The 19,411-nt window shown below is 50.3% G+C and overlaps 2 protein-coding genes across 3 annotated transcripts in view; both read left to right on the top strand.

The window, feature by feature from the left end:
• Positions 1-3,577: 3,577 nt before the first annotated feature.
• Positions 3,578-8,068, top strand: CD14 (CD14 molecule). The gene is made up of 2 exons (XM_073358180.1): positions 3,578-3,777; positions 5,364-8,068. The coding sequence occupies exon 2, from the start codon at positions 5,374-5,376 to the stop codon at positions 6,721-6,723; it is 1,350 nt and encodes a 449-aa protein (XP_073214281.1). The 5' UTR covers positions 3,578-3,777; positions 5,364-5,373; the 3' UTR covers positions 6,724-8,068.
• Positions 8,069-8,179: 111 nt separating this feature from the next.
• LOC140915783 (uncharacterized) overlaps positions 8,180-19,411 on the top strand; it is a 28,752-nt gene continuing 17,520 nt past the window's right edge. For both annotated transcript variants that reach the window (XM_073356071.1, XM_073356069.1), the window contains exons 1-5: positions 8,180-8,245; positions 14,838-14,889; positions 16,383-16,468; positions 17,171-17,218; positions 18,085-18,231. In XM_073356071.1, coding sequence (XP_073212172.1) covers positions 18,091-18,231 — 141 coding nt within the window. In that variant the 5' untranslated portion in view covers positions 8,180-8,245; positions 14,838-14,889; positions 16,383-16,468; positions 17,171-17,218; positions 18,085-18,090. The remainder of the gene's footprint in view (positions 8,246-14,837; positions 14,890-16,382; positions 16,469-17,170; positions 17,219-18,084; positions 18,232-19,411) is intronic.

Genomic DNA, 19,411 nt, shown 5'->3' with positions numbered 1-19,411 from the left:
CTTGAAACTCTTTTCTCAAGTAAATTCCCCTACACATGCACATTTTGCAGGCACAGCTTCAGAGGTTAGAAATGGGCCCATTAACATCCGGATTCTGCCCCACTGAAATCAATGGAGGATTTGCCTTTGACTTCAGTGAGAGTAGGATCAACCCCATATAACTTCCATGCTGACTCCCTTGAATGATAGGAAAGTAATGTTTATAATCTGATTTGAGTTTAATCTGATCTAGCAGTAACTGCCAAAGTATAATGTTCTGTATCTCGAACGAACACCCAGCACCCCCGTGCTCATCCGTATAAAATGATTGTGTAGTATCCAATGCAAAGTTTGTCACATTGGGTGTCTTTGGAAGGCTCATGATGCACCGAGCATTGTTGTTATAGTAATGTTACAGTAATTGTTGTTACAGTAATGTTATAGGTTGTAATTTCATTTATATAGTTATGAGGCTGAAAATGCGTCCTTGTGGCTTAAAACAAGCCCAGGCAAAAATTCTCCAAGAGCAGAGGGGCAGTTCATACCTCATCAGGGCATGTATGGGACAAACCCAGCCCAGCCTCACAGGAACAAAGGACACTGGCCTAGACAGCAACAAAGGATCTATGGACTCTTCATTGAGTCACCCCCCTTCCTTTGGTCAGTTTGGGACTACGATGAGGTAATGCTCACCTGACTCTGAAGGGGGGTGGGACAAAGCCAAGACGGAAGAAAGAACACATCTGGAGTATTGCATCCAGTTTTGGTCCCCCCACTACAGAAGGGATGTGGACAAATGGGAGAGAGTCCAGCGGAGGGCAGTGAAAATTATTAGGGGGCTGGGGCACATGACTTACGAGGAGAGGCTGAGGGAACTGGGGTTATTTAGTCTGCAGAAGAGAAGAGTGAGGGGGGATTTGATAGCAGCCTTCAACTACCTGAAGGGGGAGGATTCCAAAGAGGATGGAGCTAGGCTGTTCTCAGTGGTGGCAGATGACAAAACAAGAAGCAATGGTCTCAAGTTGCAGGGGGGAGGTCTAGGTTGGATATTAGGAAACACTATTTCAATAGGAGGGTGGTGAAGCACTGGAATGGGTTACCTAGGGAGGTGGTGGAATCTCCATCCTTAGAGGTTTTTAAGACCTGGCTTGACAAAGCCTTGGCTGGGATGATTTAGTTGGTGTTGGTCCTGCTTTGAGCAGGGGATTGGACTAGATGACCTCCTGAGGTCTCTTCCAACCCTAATATTCTATGATTCTATGATAAAAGGGAGAGACATTTGCCATGCTCTTCCTCTCTCTTCCACCTACATCTACAGACATCACCACCAAGCGACTGAGGCGCTGATCAAAAGGGAGAGCCTGGCTGAAGGGCAACCAGCCAGCCTGTGGTGAGAAGCATCTAAGTTTGTAAGGGCACTGAAAGTGTTAAGATCAGCTTAGAATGCATTTTGCTTTTATTTCATTTGACCAAATCTGACTTCTTGTGCTTTGACTTAAAATCACTTAAAATCTATCTTTGTAGTTAATAAATTTGTTTGTTTATTCTACCTAAAGCAGTGTATTTCGTTTAAAGTGTGTCAGAGACTCTCCTGGGGATAACAAGCCTGGTATGTATCAATTTCTTTGTTAAATTGACGAACTCACATAAACTTGCAGCGTCCAGTGGGCATAACTGGACACTGCAATACAGAGGTTCCTAGGGTTGTGTCTGGGACCGGAGATATTGGCTAGTTGCACAATCCAAGCATCTTACATGCCAGAGGCTATGTGTGAACAGTCCAGGTGTGGGGGTTTCTCACAGCACAGCAGGGTAAGGATGGCTCCCAGAGTCGAGGATTGGAGTGACCTAGCGGATCACCGGCCGAGATAACACCAGGGGAACGTCACACACAGATTATGCAGTTTGCATGCTAGTAGTTTCTACACCTGTATACAATACTTCTATAGGGCTCTGTTTTCTTATAATTAATTGTGGACCCAAATCTTCCACCCTTTGGGACAGCTCAATTAGTAAGGTACTACTTACTGTGTGTGTGTATATATATATATACACACACACACACATATGCCAGGGGATGCTTCCATGCTGATGCTACTCGTTAAAAATAATGTGTTAATTAAATTTCTGACTGAACTCCTTGTGGGAGAATTGTATGTCCCCTGCTCTGTTTTACCCACATTCTGCCATATATTTTATGTTATAGCAGTCTCGGATGATAACCCAGCACATGTTGTTCATTTTAAGAACACTTTCACTGCAGATTTGACAAAACACAAAGAAGGTACCAATGTGAGGTTTCTAAAGATAGCGACAGCACTCGACCCAAGGTTTAAGAATCTGAAGTGCCTTCCAAAATCTCAGAGGGACGAGGTGTGGAGCATGCTTTCAGAAGTCTTAAAAGAGCAACAATCTGATGCAGAAACTAAAGAACCCAAACCACCAAGAAAGAAAATGAATCTTCTGCTGGTGGCATCTGACTCAGATAATGAAAATGAAAATGCATCATTCCACACTGGTTTGGATTATTATCAAGCAGAACCTGTCATCAGCATGGACGCATGTCCTCTGGAATGGTGGTTGAAGCATGAAGGGACATATGACTCTTTAGCATATCTGGCACATAAATATCTTGCGACGCTGGCTACAACAGTGCCATGAGAACACCTGTTCTCACTTTCAGGTGACAATGTAAACAAGAAGCGGGCAGCATTATCTCCTGCAAATGTAAACAAACATGTTTGAGCAATTGGCTGAACAAGAAGTAGGATTGAGTGGACTTGCAGGCTCTAAAATTTTACATGGTTTTATTTTTGAATGCAGGTTTTTTTTACATACTTCTACATTTGTAAGTTTAACTTTCGAGATAAAGAGATTGCATTACAGTACTTGTATCAGGTGAATTGAAAAATACTATTTCCTTTGGGGTTTTTTACAGTGCAAATACTTGTAATCAAAAATAAATATCAAGTGAGCACTATACACTTTGTAATCTGTGTTGTAATTGAAATCAATATATTTGAAAATGTAGAAAACATCCACAAATATTTAAATAAATGGTATTCTATTATTGTTTAACAGTGCAATTTAATGGCAATTATTTTTTTTAATCGTGTGATTAATCGCGATTAATTTTTTTGATCGTTTGACAGCCCTAGTTTAAACTCTGCTAACTCCACCTGGGACCTGAGAATCAAGAATCAAGCACGCTCTTGGGCATAGGCGCCGACTTCCACTCTTCCCACTGGGTGCTCGACCCCCCCGCCCAGCCCTGGCCCCACTCCTGCACTGCCCTTGCCCCGCCCTCATTCCATCCCTTCCCCAAAGTCAGACCTGTTACCCTGCAATGCCGTTTGGACAGAGGTACTTTTCAGAGGAGAAGCATACTATAAGGAAATCAAAGCAAGATCTCCTTAGCTTTCTGGGCAGCTGGAGCACAGGAAACCCAGTTCTTCCCCTTTCGGTGTCTTGGTCAGGCCCACTGCTGGCCCAGACAGCATTCTGGGCGTGGAGGATTTGGGAAGGATTATGAAATGCCTTATACCCATTAGTATTTCCCAACTGCAGTTCTGTTTCAGGAAACAAACAGAATAGATTTGTGCAAAAGGAAGTAGCAACTGGGAAACTGTGTGACAGTGAGTAGCAGTAAGTGAAGGGTTTTGAGTGAAGGAGGGTCCCATGCAGGAGAGTAAAGCAGCTCACAAGAGAAAACCACTGACATCTTAATCAAGGTCTCCCAAAAGCTAAAGGAATTGAGCGTTTCCTTGGCAGGAAAATATTGCAATTCCAAGTTGGCAGGTGAGTCCTTTAACAATAACCCCTCTGTAATGCTGATGAAATGTGATTGCTTCTCCAGTCATGCGGGGCACCTGGGAAATACACCTCTGCAAAACAAGCAAAGCATTCTTTATCATCTTTTAACCCTTTAACTGCTGGCACTTTTTGGACTGCCCATCAACAGTCCTGATCCGGGTCACTCAGTCATATAGAATAACCAGACCCCACAGTTTACACATTCTCAGTGTTGTATGTATATTACTGAATGATCCCTCACCACTCCCTGTGAGGTTGGTAGTTGTTAGAACTCCAGTTTGAGATAGGGAAACTGAGGCATTGAGAGGTGAACTAACCTTCCCAAGAGTGCACAGTGAGCCTCTGTCAGAGCTTTGAATAAAAGAAGGGAGTCACTGACCCCCAGTTCTGTGCTCTGACCACTAGACCATACTTTCTCTTGTGTGATTTGCCATTTCTAGCATCTCCTCCTGCTGTGCCCTTGGGTTTGCCAGGGCACTTAATGGGAAGAGATTCCCCATCCTGGGATTTGGCAGCCTTCCCCCGCAACCCAGTGCACAGGATTCAAACTGGCACTCGAGCATTGAGAAGTCCTTCATGGCTGGGTGGGACGAAGCAGCTCTCTTGGCTGGAGGGGATTGTTGAGGGGTGGGAAATGGGCAGATTCCCATCCAAATGGGGCTGCTGGCAGGGTGAGGCACAGCTCTGCCTGTGAAGAGAAACAGGCTTTGTGTGGGGAGAAATACCGACTCTCCTCCACTGGCTGCTGCATGTTCACTGGGATGGGAGGGACGAGGAATCACTGCTGGCCAGTAAACCAGATCTAGGTGAGAATCCTCATGAAGAGACAATGTAACTAGAGACACCATGGAGCTGAGTATCTCCTCCAGCCTTTGGGCAAATCTGAAGCTGGATCCAGGCCTGAACTTTGTGGCTCAGATCCATCTCTGACTTGGCTGTGACATCTCCTAAAGCTCTGGGGGCCAGATCCTCAGCTTAGCTCCATTGGCTTCCAGCTGGGACTGATGCTGTAAGTTCCATGGTAGCCAGTGGATGTTTTGCCCTGGATTTGAATGGGACCAGGGTTTTACCTGGTGTCACATCACTGAGGCGTTGTGTGACTAGTAATAGAGGCCACCCACCTTCATCCCAATGCCTTGGAGACCATGCCTGAGCTAACAGCACTCACTGAACAAGCACTCCATTACTGGTAGGAGGAACTGGCTAAAACCTACCCAGAACTGAGGCTTCCAGCAGTGCCAGCAAGCATCAAATCAATCCCTGAGTCCAAGGCAGTAGCTCTCACCAAAGTCTGGACTTGCTCTCACCTAACTCTCTTCCACCCTCATTCTCCCCCGGAGGTTGCTGTGCAGGGGGAATGCTCACATGCCCTTCTATTGGTGCCCAGTACTGGACTCAGGAACAATGTCCTGTGAATAATCCTAGCCTTGTTCTGGTGCTTGTATTGCATGGAGCAAAGGCTCCAGAGATCACCCCTCGCCTCCCATTGGCTTCACTGAATGTTAGTGCCTGCAGCCCCAGCTCTGTAACAGCAAAGGCCTGGGCTTTACTCTTGCTCTTCTGTTTTCTAGGCTATTCATCATGCACATCTCTCCGCTGTTTGTGGTTATTCTGCTCACAGGATTGAAACTCTCTGAGGTAGGAGGCGACTGCTCCTTCAATAAGTCCCAAAGTCATTGCACCTGCTCTCTTTTGAATCGGGAAAACATGGGAAACCTCCTTCAGTGTTTCCATGCCTTTGTCTTCGAGCTTCGAGGAGGAAACTTGGAGAAATATGCAGGTTTTGCATCAATCACAGTAGAGCAATCGGTGCTCAACATACTGCAGTCGCTGCAGGTGACCAAGATTATCTTTGGAGATCTTCTTGTGCCAGAGGTTCTCTTGGCAGCTGTTACGAAGTTCATTTACTACATGCGTATTACAGAGCTCGAGTTTGAAAGCTGCACTTTCCTTGGAAATGCCAGCTGGTTCCACATGGACAGGTTAATTCTGCCTGTCTCCTCATTACGCTTCCATAACGTGACCTCCACCTCCCTGATTGACAGAGACAAAGACTTCGCCCACCTGAGTGGCTGGCTGGAGACCCTGCAGAATCTGACTGTGACACAGTCTCAGGTCACCTACATTCCATGCAGCATTGGCAAGGTTTTCAGAACCTTACGCTATCTGGATGTGTCGGAAAACCACCTCCAAGACCAGAGCATGAGGCCTTCATTTTGCCAGGGGGCTTTCCCACAACTCCAAGTATTAAAACTCCATCGCAACAATCTGAGCTCCTTCCACACTGTGTGTGAAATGCTGCACAATCTGGAGAAGCTCGTCCACTTAGACCTGAGTCAGAATGACCTCCTGGCTATCCCCTTCTCTTCATGTCAGTGGCAGCCATCCCTCCGCATCCTCAACTTGTCCACCACGGGCTTAGATCACATCTCCCTGCCTCTGCCCCCCAGTGTTGAAGTATTAGATGTGAGTTCCAATAACCTTCATACTCTAGACCTTGCACTCCCCTTCCTGAAGAAACTCCACCTGTCCAACAACAGACTGCATGCTGTCCCCTCAGCCAAGAACTATCCTGCTCTAGAAGTCCTCAGTCTAGATGGAAACCTGATCTCTCGTCTCCCAAGGGATCAGCTGCGGTCTCTGAGACACCTGCAGAGCCTAAGGGCAGGTCAGAATCTCTACAACTGTTCATGTGCGGGTGCCAGTGAGATCCAGGCCTTGGCGAGCACAGAGTCCTTGATGCCAGACTGGCCTCAGGACTACACGTGTGAATCCCCGTCTCATTACCAGGGCACCCTGGTGAAGAATGTGCCTGCTTCAGTCTTGCAGTGCAACAAGGCCATTGTGATAATTCCTGTCACTGTACTTCTTGTACTGAGCTGCTTGGCTGGGATCATTTTCTTTGCCAGATGTAAAGCACGGTCTGGCTGAGCCAGTAGCTAGGATTTGACTGCAAAGGCTCTGCCCTTCACATGGCAGGATGCGGGCTCTAGAACATCACTGTCTGCAAATGCATATGTTTTTGATGACCAAGTTGCACTGCAGCACTGCTACCTGAGGGGCCAGCCTATCCTGGGGCTGGCACCCAGCCTAGTGGCCGTTCCTTCAGGAGGGAACCCCTGAGCACTGCCTCCACCCCCCCTGCTCTGTGGGGATCATATGCTGGATGGTTGCAGACATCTGAGGTACCAAACAGGTTTTTGGCATCACTTTAAAGCGCAGGTGTGATCAGAAAAGTGACTGTGCCCCACTGATGTTATGGGGCTCCCCATTCATGCTGTCTCGCAGATCCTGGAGCAGAGTGAGCAAGCCAGAAAGAGGAGACTGAATTCTTTATTCAAGCAGACTCTCTAGCTTGTAACCTCTATAAGCTAGTTGCATTCCTCTGTCTTCCAGCTGCCTACAGTGTTCTCAGGAGGGATTGAATGTACTCCCTTCTGCCCTATTCACTTGGGTCAGCTCTACACACAGATTGTGTCCAGATAGAAGTTACTAGATCACTTAGGGGCAGGGGGGATTTTTTTTTTTTACCAATATAGTCATACTGGTACAGCTTCTAGTGTGGGCACAGTAGTAGTGGGTATAAATGTGCTTATACTGATTTAGCTTATTCCCCGACCCATACTGGAATAAACTGGACCAGCATAAGCACCTTATACCAGTAGCACTGCATCCACAGTGGTGGTTATACGCATTCACTATGCTAATATAGTTAAAGTGGTACAACTTGTGTGGGGACAAGGCCTTAGTGTTGGCTATAATAAAGGACGTAGATTCTGCTCTCAGGTACACTGACTTACTCCACATTTTACACCTAAGTAATGAGAGCAGAATTTGGTCCAATGTACTCGTTTTACAAGTCAAGCAATTATTTTTCCAACCCTCAGTGCATGGGTTATTTCATTGACTATTATGCCTTCCTTTTCATGTACTGCCCCTTTAAATCTCCAAGGCCTCTGCTGGCTACGGAGACAGGCAGCCATTAGTGTTTAGGTGCCTAACTCTCACGGAAATTGATGAAACTACACATCTGGTACCTTGGAGGATCTGGGCTGACACATACAGCTCAGGGCAGTGTGTCCTAGAGGGGGGCAGGGGCAGTGGTGAGCTGGAGCCGGTTCCCACCGGTTCGCTAGAAACGGTTGTTAAATTTAGAAGCCCTTTTAGAACCAGTTGTTCCTCGAGGGACAAATTTAACTGGCCAAAAGTGGCGCCTTAGGCGCTGACTCCATGGGTGCTCCAGCCCTGGAGCACCCAAGGGGAAAATTTACAGCTCCCCCCCCAACCCCCAGCCCCAGCTCACCTCCGCTCCGCCTCCTCCCCTGAATGCGCCGCCCCGCTCTGCTTCTCCGCCCCCCACCCCAGGCTTCCCGCAAATCAGCTGTTCGCACAGGACACTGGGGCAGGCTGAGAAGAAGGCCAGGGCTTCCTGCTCAGGCCCAGGGAGGAGGAGGTGAGCTGGGGTGGGGGTAGGGGTGGGGCATGAGGAGGGCTGCCCGTGCCACAGCAGGTAACCTGGGGGGCAGGGGCTGCGCGCAGGGAAACCGCTCCCTGCCCCAGCTCACTTGCGCCACCCTGGGCCTGAGCGGGAAGCCGCCGCCTGCTTCTCAGCCCTCCCCAGCTTCCCACCGAACAGCTGATTTGCGGGAAGCTGGGGGGCAGAGAAGCAAAGCGGGGCGGTGCGTTCAGGGGAGGAGGAGTGGAGGTGAGGTGAGCTGTGGCCAGGTGCGGGGTGGGAAGGTGCCGGTGGGTGCTCTGCACCCACCAAATTTTCCCCGTGGGTGCTCCAGCCCCAGAGCACCCAGGGAGTTGGCGCCTAAGGCGCCACTTTTAATGTGATCAGTGGGGGAGCAGCCACTCCCCCTGCTCCCCCCCAGCTACGCTCCCCTGCCCCTAGGTGCCAGAGGGACCTGCCAGATGCTTCCTGGGAGCTGCCCCAGGTAAGCACCTCCAGGACTCCAAACCTCGCCCCCCAGCAGGTGTCACTGGCTCTTAGGGGTCAGGTGGGCACCCACTATGGTGGCCCACGAGACCCTCCTGCCCAGTTCTGGGGGCAGTCAGGGGACAGGGGAGGAGGGTGGATGGGGGGGCATCAAGGAACGGAGGGGGGTTGGATGGGGCAGGAGTGGGCAACAACCCCTTCATGGGGTGAGGAGGGAACCCGTTGTTAAGATTTTGGCCGCTCATCACTGGGCAGGGGCCCACCTGGGGGTTGGGGGGGGGCTCTCTCGTGGGACTCCACTTTGTACTTCCTTATTATTGATTAACCTAAAATAAAAACACTCCAGACTGAAAGTGGATGGCTGATCTCTGCATATGGAAGAATGGAATCCAGCTGCACTGACTGTCTGAAAGCCCCCCTGTTCCTCTGCTGCTTACAGTGCCCCTGGGAAGGAAGAGTTTGCAGCTGGAATGGAGCTGGCAGTGTCACCGATAATGCACAAGGATAGATTTCTGCTCTCTCTCCCGAAGCTGCTGTGGCTCTTAGAGGGTAAATAGCAGTGAGACTTGAGTGGCTGGGCCTCAGAAATGCCCAGGGAGCAGATCCGTGGAGCAGGAAGATGCCAGTTTTACATAGTCACTTTTTACCATAGTCCCATTGTCCATGAAGATCACATGCCAAACCCAGCATTAATAATAAATGAGTGCTGGATTGAGGTTGTTTGCCTCTTACTGCTGCCATAGAAAACAGGCTGTAATAACACCACTAGTGACTGCTCTAACTGGGTTGACAGGCTCCAGTGTCTGAGTTGCTGCAGCATTCTCTGCTAAAAGCCTCACAATCATTGGGATACATTTCAGCAACATAAGAATGGCGTACTCGGTCAGATCAATGGGCCAGCTAGTCCAATAGCCAGTCTTCCAACAGTGGCCGGTGCCACATGCTTCAGGGGGAATCAACAGAACAGGGCAATTTATTGAGTGATCCATCCTATGTCACTGAGTCCCATCTTCTGGCAGTCGGAGGTTTAAGGACACCCAGAGCATTGGGTTGCATCCCTGACCATCCAGGCTAATAGCCATTGATTGACCTATCCTCCAGGAACTTATCTACTTATTTTTTTAACACAGTTATACTTTTGTCTGTTACAATTTCCCCTGTCAACCAGTTCCACAGGTTAACTGTGCACTGTGTGAAGATGTATTTCCTTATATTTGTTTTAAACTTACTGCCTATTAATTTCATTGGGTGACTCCTGGTTCTTATGAGAAGGCATAAATAACACTTCCTCATTCACTTTCTCCATCCCATTCATGATTTTATAGACCTCTGCTATATCCCCCTGCCCCCCCCCCCCCCCCCCGGTTATCTCTTTTCTAAGATGAACAGTCCCAGTCTTTTTCATCTCTCCTCATATGGAAGCTGCTCCATATCCCTAAACATTTTTGTTGCCCTTCTCTGTCCTTTTTCCAATTTAATATACCTTTTTTGAGATGGGGTGACCAGAACTGCACACAGTATTCAAGGTGTGGGCATACCATGGATTTATATAGTGACATTATGATATTTTCTGTCTTATTATCTATCACTTTCCTAATGGTTCCTAAAATTCTGTTAGCTTTTTTGACTACCGCTGCACATTAGCAGATGTTCTCAAGAATAGCCACAATGACTCTAAGATCTCTTTCTTGAGTGGTAACAGCTAGTTTAGACCCCATTGTTTTGTATGTATAGTTGGGATTATTTTTTCTAGTGTGCATTACTTTGCACTTAGTAACATAGAATTTCATCTGCCGTTTTTTTACCCAGTCACTTTGTTTTTTGAGACCCCTTTGTAACTCTTCACAGTCAGCTTTGGACTCAGCTGTCTTGAGTAATTTTGTATCATTTTCAAACTTTGCCACCTCACAGTTTACCCATTTCCAGATCATTTATGAATATGTTGAACAGTACTGGTCCTAGTACAAATCCTTGGGGGACCCCACTATTTATCACTCTCCATTGTGAAAACTGACAATTTATTCCTATCCTTTGTTTCCTGGCTTTTAACCAAAAAGAAAAGGAGTACTTGTGGCACCTTAGAGACTAACCAATTTATTTGAGCATGAGCTTTCGTGAGCTACAGCTCACTTCATCGGATGCATACCGTGGAAACTGCAGTAGACATTATATACACACAGAGACCATGAAACAATACCCCCTCCCACCCCACTGTCCTGCTGGTAAATAGCTTATCTAAAGTGATCATCAAGTTGGGCCATTTCCAGCACAAATCCAGGTTTTCTCACCCTCTGCCCCCCCACACAGTGAGTTTGTGTGTAAAGGGAAATCTTTTTGTTTTGTTTTGTTTTGTTTTTTGGCCTGCCTCATTATAGTTTCACATGTGACTTGCCAGAGTTTATGTTCCTTTCTATTTTACTTGGTAGGATTTGACATCCAGTTTTTAAAGGATACCTTTTTGTCTCTAACTGTCTCTTTTACTCTGCTCTTTAGCCATGATGGATCTTTTTGATCCTTTTACTATTTATTTAGAGGGGGGGATTCATTTAGTTTGAGCCTCTATTATGGTGCTTTTAAATAATTTCCATGCAGCTTTTAAGGCATTTCATTCTTGTGACTGTTCCTTTTAATTTCCATTTAATTAGTTTCCTCATTTTTGTGTAGCTCTCCTTTTTGAAGTTAAAAGCTACTGTCATGGGTTTCTTTGGTATTTTCTCCCCTACAAGGATGTTAAATTTAATTAAATTATAGTCTGTAATACCAAGCAGTTCTTGGACCAGATCCTGTGCTCCATTTAGGACTAAATCAAGAATTGCCTCTCCCCTTGTGGGTTCCAGGACTAGCTGCTCCAGGAAGCAGTCATTAATGGTGTCCAGAAACGTTATCTCTGCATCCTGACCCTGAGGTGACATTTACCCAGTCAATATGGGGATAGTTGAAATCCCCCATTATTATTGGGTATTCTGCTTTTGTAGCCTCTCTAATCTCGCTGAGCATTTCACAGTCACCATCACCATCATGGTCAGGTGGTCGGTAATATATCCCTACTGCTATATTCTTATTATTTAAGCATGGAATTTCTATCCATAGTGATACTGTGGTACAGTTTGATTCATTTAAGATTTTTACTTTGTTTGCCTTTATGCTTTCTTCCACATATAGTGCCATTCCCCCAGCAGCATGACTGTAGGTTTTACGGTGTCCCATTGGTTATCATCATTCCACCAAGTTTCTGTGATGCCTATTATATCAATATCCTCATTTAATACCAGGCACTCAAGTTCACCCAGTTTAGTATTTAGACTTCTTGCATTGGTATACAAGCAGTTATACAATTTATCAGTATTTAGTTGTCTGCCTTCCTGTGATGTAATTGAATGGGACTCTTTTTCATTTGACTGTTTCTCTTCTGTTTCTTCCTGTACTTTATCTACTTTTATCCTCTCCTCATTACTAGGATATAGAGTATCCCCTTTAATAAAACCTCCTGTAAGAGATGTCTCTGTCCAAACCATGTGCTCCTTCTCACTTGTCAGCTTCCCCCCAGCCCTTAATTTAAAAACATGCCAGCAATCTGGTTCCATTTTGGTTTAGGTGGAGCCCATCCTTCCTGTCTGGGCTCCTCCTTTCCCAAAAGATTCTCCAGTTCCTAGTAAACCTAAATCCCTCCTCCCAACACCATCATCTCATCCACACATTGAGTCCCTGCAGTTCTGCTTGTCTAACTGACTCTAGGTGTGGAATTGGAAGCATTTCAAAGAATGCTGCCATGGAGGTCCTGGACTTCAATCTCTTACATAGCAGCCTGAATTTAGCTTCCAGGACCTTTCTCCTACCTTTCCCTGTGTCACTAGTACCTACATGTACCATGACCACCAGCTTCTCCCCAGTACTGCAAACAATTTTGTTTTGATGTCTCAAGAGGTCCACAACCTTCGCACCTGGCAGGCTTCTCCTGGTCATCTCCTGGGCACCATGCAGTTCTCCTGGTCATCACAAACCCAACTATCTATATTTCTAATAATTGAATCCCCCACTATTATTACCTGCCTTTTCCTAATAACAGGGGTTCCCTCCCAATGGAGTGGTATCCTCAGTGTGAGAGGATACCATATCATCATCTAGAAGGAGGACACCATCTAGCATGTGGAATAAGGGGAATAAGCAGGAAGCACTCGAAATGCTAGTAAATAAACACAAGTATGACATAGTTTGCATCACAGAGACCTGGTGGGATAATACACATGACTGGAATATTGGTATAGAAGGGTACAGCTTGCTCAGAAAGGACCAGCAGGGAAAAAAGGGAGAAGGTGTTGCCTTATATATTAAAAATGTATACACTTGGACAAGGAGAAGGAAGAAAAATTGTTTTTCTTAACCTCTGAGGATAGGACAAGAAGCAATGGGCTTAAATTGCAGCAAGGGAGGTCTAGGTTGGACATTAGGAAAAACTTCCAGTCAGAGTAGTTAAGCACTGGAATAAATTGCCTAGGGAGATTACGGAATCTCCATCATTGGAGATTTCTAAGAACAGGTTAGACAAACACCTGTCAGGAATGGGCTAGATAATTAGTCCTGCCACGAGTGCAGGAGACTGGACTAGAGGACCTCTCGAGGTTCCTTCCAGTCCTATGGTACTATGTCTGCTGATCATCTATTCTTTTAAAATGAAGCATTTCCTGATCATTGATTTATTAATGCTCATTAGCATCTGTAGCCACGGGCCCTGCTCTGGGCTGTACTCTGCTGTTACAGAGCCAAGTATTTGTGGTTTATTTTTGGTGTTATACTGAAGGGCACTCAAGTAAGGTCATATGGTTGCTGAGACCCCAGGACACTCAGACAAGGGAGGTATGTGTTTCAGAGGGCTTTCCCAGGAGCAACAAACTGATGGAGTGCAACTGATGCTATGAGCTTTGGAGGAGCTGCTCAGGCTGTGCAGAGGGGCTTTGCTAGAGGATAGTCTGTCTCTTGTTTAGATTGTAAACTCTTCCAGGCAGGACTATCTCTTTAGTACAGTTTGTACAGAGTCTAGCATGGTGGAGCGCTGATCCAGGGCTGGGGACCTAGGGAACTCTAATGAGGCAAATGAATAACAGTAAAAATAAAAAGGAGTGCGGGTCATTAACTAATGAGGTTCGGAGGAGATGAGGTTTCTCCGTAGACTTGCACATTTAAGCCATCAGTTTGAATCCAGCCCAGTTCGCTGGTGACCAAAAGTCACTGCGTGGGGCAAGGGGAATGTGAAAGGAGTTGGGGGTGCCAATGGAGAGATGCCTGTCGTTACTGGCCCCTGTTGGCTGTCACAGCAGGGGCCAAGCACTGAAATGAGCTGTGAAGTCTGAAGTCCACTCTCAGCCCTAGAAGTCGCCCCGCAGGGCTGGTTTGAGGCACCTCCGGGGGCCAGTGTGGGAGAAGATTGCTCTGCTGTTGCCCCATTGACGGTGCTGCAGCCATACAAGCAGATGACTTCAGCTGTCCGACTGCTGCAGGGGAGGCATGGAGGGAACCACCTTTGTGCCCGCACCCTCTGCTCTGCCCTTGAAGCTCAGGCGCTGCTCTCCCCAGCTCTGTCCACACCTGCTCCTTGTGCTCAACTGGGGAAGACCCCCTCCCCCCACCTGCAGCCTACACCTACCTCTGCTCCCCTGAGGAGCATCAGGACAGGCTGGCCAGGCAGATTAAAAATGCATGGTAACTTCATCTCCCTGTACCCCTATTCCCCCGCCCTTCCATGGAAAAGGAGCTCACCGGCTGGAGAGTGCAGTAGGGTGTCAGCTATGGACGCTGGGCAGGTGAGTACTGCTGGGGTTAGCTGAGGGACCCAGAGTGGGGAGGTCTGGGAGGGGCGGCTCCCTCATCGCACATTGTCCTATCTCTGTCCCCTTTGTCCAGCTTTGACACCTGATCTGTTGCTTCCAGCTCCTCCTTGGGCTGCTGGTGAATGGGAGCCAGGTGCTCTCTGGAGCTGGCTGGTGCATCAGGAGCCAGGGAACTGGCTTCCCCTTGTGCTTCTCCTTCAGCTCCCTAGCAGCCTGCTCCTGGAAGTGCCAGGCCTGGGGCAGAAGCCCTTACCTCTCTCTGGTGTGCTTCCTTCCAGGCCAAGCAGGAGGCATGTGTGCAAGCCGCAGTGGGACTCCGACGCGCAGCAGGTACGGTGCCCTGGGCACCCAGCAGTAGGGGGGCAGGGGGTCTAGGGCATGAGTGCCTACAATTCATCAGGCCCCTTTGTGTAGTCTTGTCAGGGGATTGGCTCCTGCATGGGAGTAGGGAGTGGGCTGGGAAGCCAATGACTGGTTCAAATCCAGCCGAGCCTAGTAGGCCCAGTTAGGCACCTAACTGCCCTTGAAATCAACCGGAGAGAGGCAGGTAAATCTCTCTGCAGAGCTGGGCCCAAAAGCTAAGCCTATCTGCTGCTGCTGTGAAAGGAGCTGGGATCTGTGTCCAGCCGGCACTGCCAGAGCCCCATGGTGAGAATGGCAATAAGGCAACCAGGCACGAAGAGCAGCTGGGGGGAGATGCAGAGTTAGCTGGAGAGGAGCATGATGAAGGGGGCGCAGGGGGAGGAAGGAGATGGACCTGGAGAGAAGGGGGTGAGCTGGCTCTGGGGGGGCACTGCAGAATGAGGACACAATATCCCTTTGCTCTCTGAGCCACTGGTGCCTAAAGTGGGGTGAGGGTGGAGGCAGCAGGGGTCTTGGGAGGCTGCACCCCACCTCTCCTCAGCCTGGGGCTCGGAGTGAAGGGCTGGCCAGGCTCCAGCTCCATGGGGGAGGGGTGGGGAGCCCAGGCCAGCACTTGGAAGTGGTTTTGTCAGTTCACCACAAAGGGGAACTGCTGACAGGAGAGTCCCTCTGTCAGGGCCCTGCAGGAGGATGGTCCCCCAGCACAAGAGCAAGCCAGGGACAGTTACACCCAGTAGGCTGCAGCCAGCCGGGATCTCAGTTCCCTTTAGCAACCAGCGTTCAGGCCTCCCCTCTGTGCCTGAGCCTGCCGCAAAGCCAGCTCATGTCTACACCACTGCAGGGAACCGACTGGGTAGGGCCAGCAGCAGCAGGGCTCAGTGACCTTCCTCACCCCAGCCCTTCCCCAGCTGCAGGACCAGCCTGTGGGGAGGATGGGCTGAGATTAAAGCCAAAGAGCTGCGGCTCCCCAGCAGGGACCAGGAGGAGGCTGACGCTCCCTGCGAAGGAGAATTGGGGTGGGGGGTAGGGAATGGAGGGCAGCCTGGGCTCAGCAGGTGAAAAACCCATGGGTACATGTGGGCCAAAGTCCCAGTGCCTGGGGAATGGCAGGTTGGGTCAGGTCACCCGGCTCTGCTCTCGTTCCTGTTTCCTGGCTCATTCCCATCCAGCATCTGGCTTCATGTCCCTGCCTTCTAGGCCTGCCATGTGTGCCACAGGTGGTGCTGCCAGGCCCAGGAGATCCAGGCTGCAGGTGTTGTGCAGGGTGGCACATCCCAGTCCTCACTGCAGCGGGTTCCAGGGGAGTGGCCTCCATGGACTGACTGGAGTGGATCAGGCCCCAGGGAGCGGGATCTCCCATAGTTTATTTCTTGATCACATCCCTGATCTGATGTTCATGCCTCTGGCCCCCCTGGACTGTGTGTAAATGGCCTGACCTGTCCCGTCACTCGGCGTTTCAGACTCGGGGAAGCAGGAGAGTTTCCGGATTGTGAACGAAGACTCCAGCCGACTGATTTTCATAGATAAGGCAGACAAGGGCATTCAGGTAGGATTGGCTGGTGTCTGGGGCAGTGTCCTCACCCCGAACTGGAGTGAGGAGGGAAGGTGGGGACCATGGGCATGAGGCTCAGACTTGGCTCATGTCATGCCCGTGCTCAGGTAGCGGCCCGGAAGCTGTCTGTGTCCGGAGTACGGCTGAATGCAGGGGCGGTGCTGGGCTGGCCCCTCCAGCCAGGCACAGGACGAAGCAACAGAGGCCTCACCACAAGCAGCACGAGTCATCCCACTGGGCACACCTGCTGTCTTACAAATCAGCTTTTGGGGCTTGAGGGAACCCTGACCCACTGGGGTAGGAGGGAACCGGGGCGGGGGGAGCGTTGAGTCCCAGGTCTCTTTCATGGCCTGGCTCTGTTCAGCTCTCAGCCCCTCCCCCTCCCATGTAGCCCTCTCACTTAGTTCCCCTCCGACAGGGTCTGTCTCACCGGAAGCCCCACAGGAGCAAAGGGCAGCAGGTCACTGCCTGCTCAGCCCCCGCCCTGCCACGGCTGTGGAGCTGCTCCCTGCAGTGCAGTGCAATGCTGCCAACCCCTGGAGCTCGGACGCTACGATTCCTCCTGCACCCAGCCCAGCGGGATGAAATACACCCCAGAAGTCCCTGTGGGATGGGAGAGCTCCAGGCTGGGGGGTGCTGGGGCTGGGTGAGAGGCAGGGAGGGCTGAGTGCTAACCCAGCTGCTGTGTCTTTCCAGGAGGGCTGCTTAACGTTCGATGGCATCTTTAGTCTGGACACGGGGCAGGTACAGTGGGTTCTGCAAGTCTATGCTGGGAAGGGGAAAGGCCTGGGGCCTGCACCCCTCTCCTTAGACTCAAGGGCAGGCAGCACCCAGAGGCTGATCCAGGAGCCAGACTGAGCCCTAGACTCCCCAAGCCCTGCAAACTGACCCATGTCTCTCACCAGAGCTCAGCCGTGTCCCCTGGGATTATCCTGGCCCCCCCAAACACGGGCAGTAAGAAAGGGCTACAAAGGTGCTTGTCATGACCCCCTGATCAGCCTAAGGCCTCTGAGGGAAACTTGAGATCTAGGAATAATGTGGAGCTTGGTCCAGTCCACTTGGAAATAGCCCAAGCAGCAGGGCTTCCCCTCCCCTTGGGATTAGTCCAGTTATTGTGGGCATTTCACCATTGCTCCCGCCCCCACAGCGATGCTTCGTCTTTGGCATTCCCACTCTTACTCACACTGCACAGGGGTCTCCTATCCCCTACCCTGCTCCCAGCAGATGCCTCCTTTGGGGTCCCAGGCCTTCTTCATGGACTGTGCCACTCCCGGTCTGCTTCTCCAGGGCCAGACTGAGCCAGGGCTTGGGGTCCTGAAAGCGTCCGAGCCCAGCTGGTAAATGGCCTGTAGTTTTGCACAGCTGGGCACGTTTCAATGGGGTCTCTACCTCTCCCCACCAGCCCCACCCCCAAAGACCTCAGCACGGGCCAGCATCAGCAGTGTGGGTGGGGGAAGAATGATGTGGGGCTGCCTGCACTGGGGAGGCTGGGGGCGGGAAGGGCCTGAGGTCAGGGCTTGGAGCAGAGCACCCTGGCCTGTGTTCGAGATCCGCCCCAGCTCCCCTGGGGTCGCTGTGTCTTGGGTTGCTCCCCCTGACTCTCTCTGCAGGACGAGATGTTCTCGGAGCTGGTGAGACCCCTGCTGGCCATGGTGCCCCTTGGCTACAGCGTGTCCCTGCTGCTGTGGGAGGCCCATCATGCCGGGACTGAGCCGCAACCTCAGGGCACTGGGCAACACCACAGCATTATCCAGCAGGTGAGTACACCGGGCTGGGCGACCCAGAAGTTATTGCTGGGTCCTGTCTCCCTCTCACCGCACTGGTTTAACCCTTCGGATGCTCTGGGCTGGGACGGCCCATTCCACCCACTGGCATGAACCTTCCAATCCTTGTAAGTTGCCTGGGGCTTGGCACTGAACTGGGCAAACGGGAATATACATATGTGTGCTGGGCGTGGTGTCCCAGGGTCAGAGGGCAGCCAGGGGCACCATTTAAGTAGGTTGGCAGGTCAGATCTGGGCATCAGAGTGAGGCAGGGAGAGACATTCTCCCCTTCCCCTATTGGCTGCCCCTGCGGGTCCGTGCTCCATGGAGGTGGCAGCAGTTCTGATGCGGGGAGAAAGCCAGCGAGAGGGGCAGAAAGTGTGGGGGGTGGGGAGGTGGCTCTACCATGGGGAGGGCACCGTTCCTGCTCCCCACTTCCCAGGTGTGGAACTGTGCTGGCTCTGCAGTGCTCTGGCCACTGCTGCCTGGAAGCCGCTCAGCACCATTGCCTTCCCATTTCCTGTTGTGTGGTAGACAGACAGACGGAAGCAGTGGTGTAACCAGCATCAGCTTCCCCCAGAGGAGCAGAGTGTCCAGGTAGCTCAGCTAGTCCGTGGCTCCCGCAGGGTCAAAGCAGGGGAAGGTGGCAGCGGGTGCTGGAGCTAGACAGGCGCCTGCAGCTCATGCACCATCCGAGAGAGGGGGAGAGAAAACGAGTCAGCACCTGGACGTGTCAGTGGGACCCTGGGACATGCTTGGCCTCCCACTGCCAGACCAATAGTGGTTGTTGCTACATGAGGCACTTCTCAATCTATTAACATTCTGTCACGTCCTAGCACAGCGTCTGGCCTCCCGCCTAGCTCAGCATGTCTCAGTGCCCCTTAGCATTGGCTCCACATGAGGATAAGAACCTATTAAAGCTGTTAACTGGAGGAGCTGCTCCTTTAGCTCAAGCTGTAGTGGCTCGTGCTTCTAGCTCTGACAGGTCTAGGCTCAAACCCTGCTAACAACCCAAGCGAGGGGATCGGTGTGGGTAATTTGGGTGTAATCAAACGGCAGTGAATAACTACAACGAAGGCTCCTGAAATAGACTGACGTTTACATTTTACCCTTCACAAAAATCCAAGGGCTTCCAGGCCCTAAGGGACTCCTGGCCACCACTAAATTTCCGCCT

This window comes from Lepidochelys kempii, chromosome 8 (assembly GCF_965140285.1).
Source record: "Lepidochelys kempii isolate rLepKem1 chromosome 8, rLepKem1.hap1, whole genome shotgun sequence".
Lineage (NCBI taxonomy): Eukaryota > Metazoa > Chordata > Testudines > Cheloniidae > Lepidochelys > Lepidochelys kempii.
Note: the sequence above shows the minus strand (reverse complement) of the source record. Positions and strands in the feature narration are given on the sequence as shown.

What these genes read in the sequence shown, in the direction of transcription:
- CD14 (XM_073358180.1), top strand. Translation starts at nt 5,374, where the DNA reads ATGCACATCTCTCCGCTGTTTGTGGTTATTCTGCTCACAGGATTGAAA.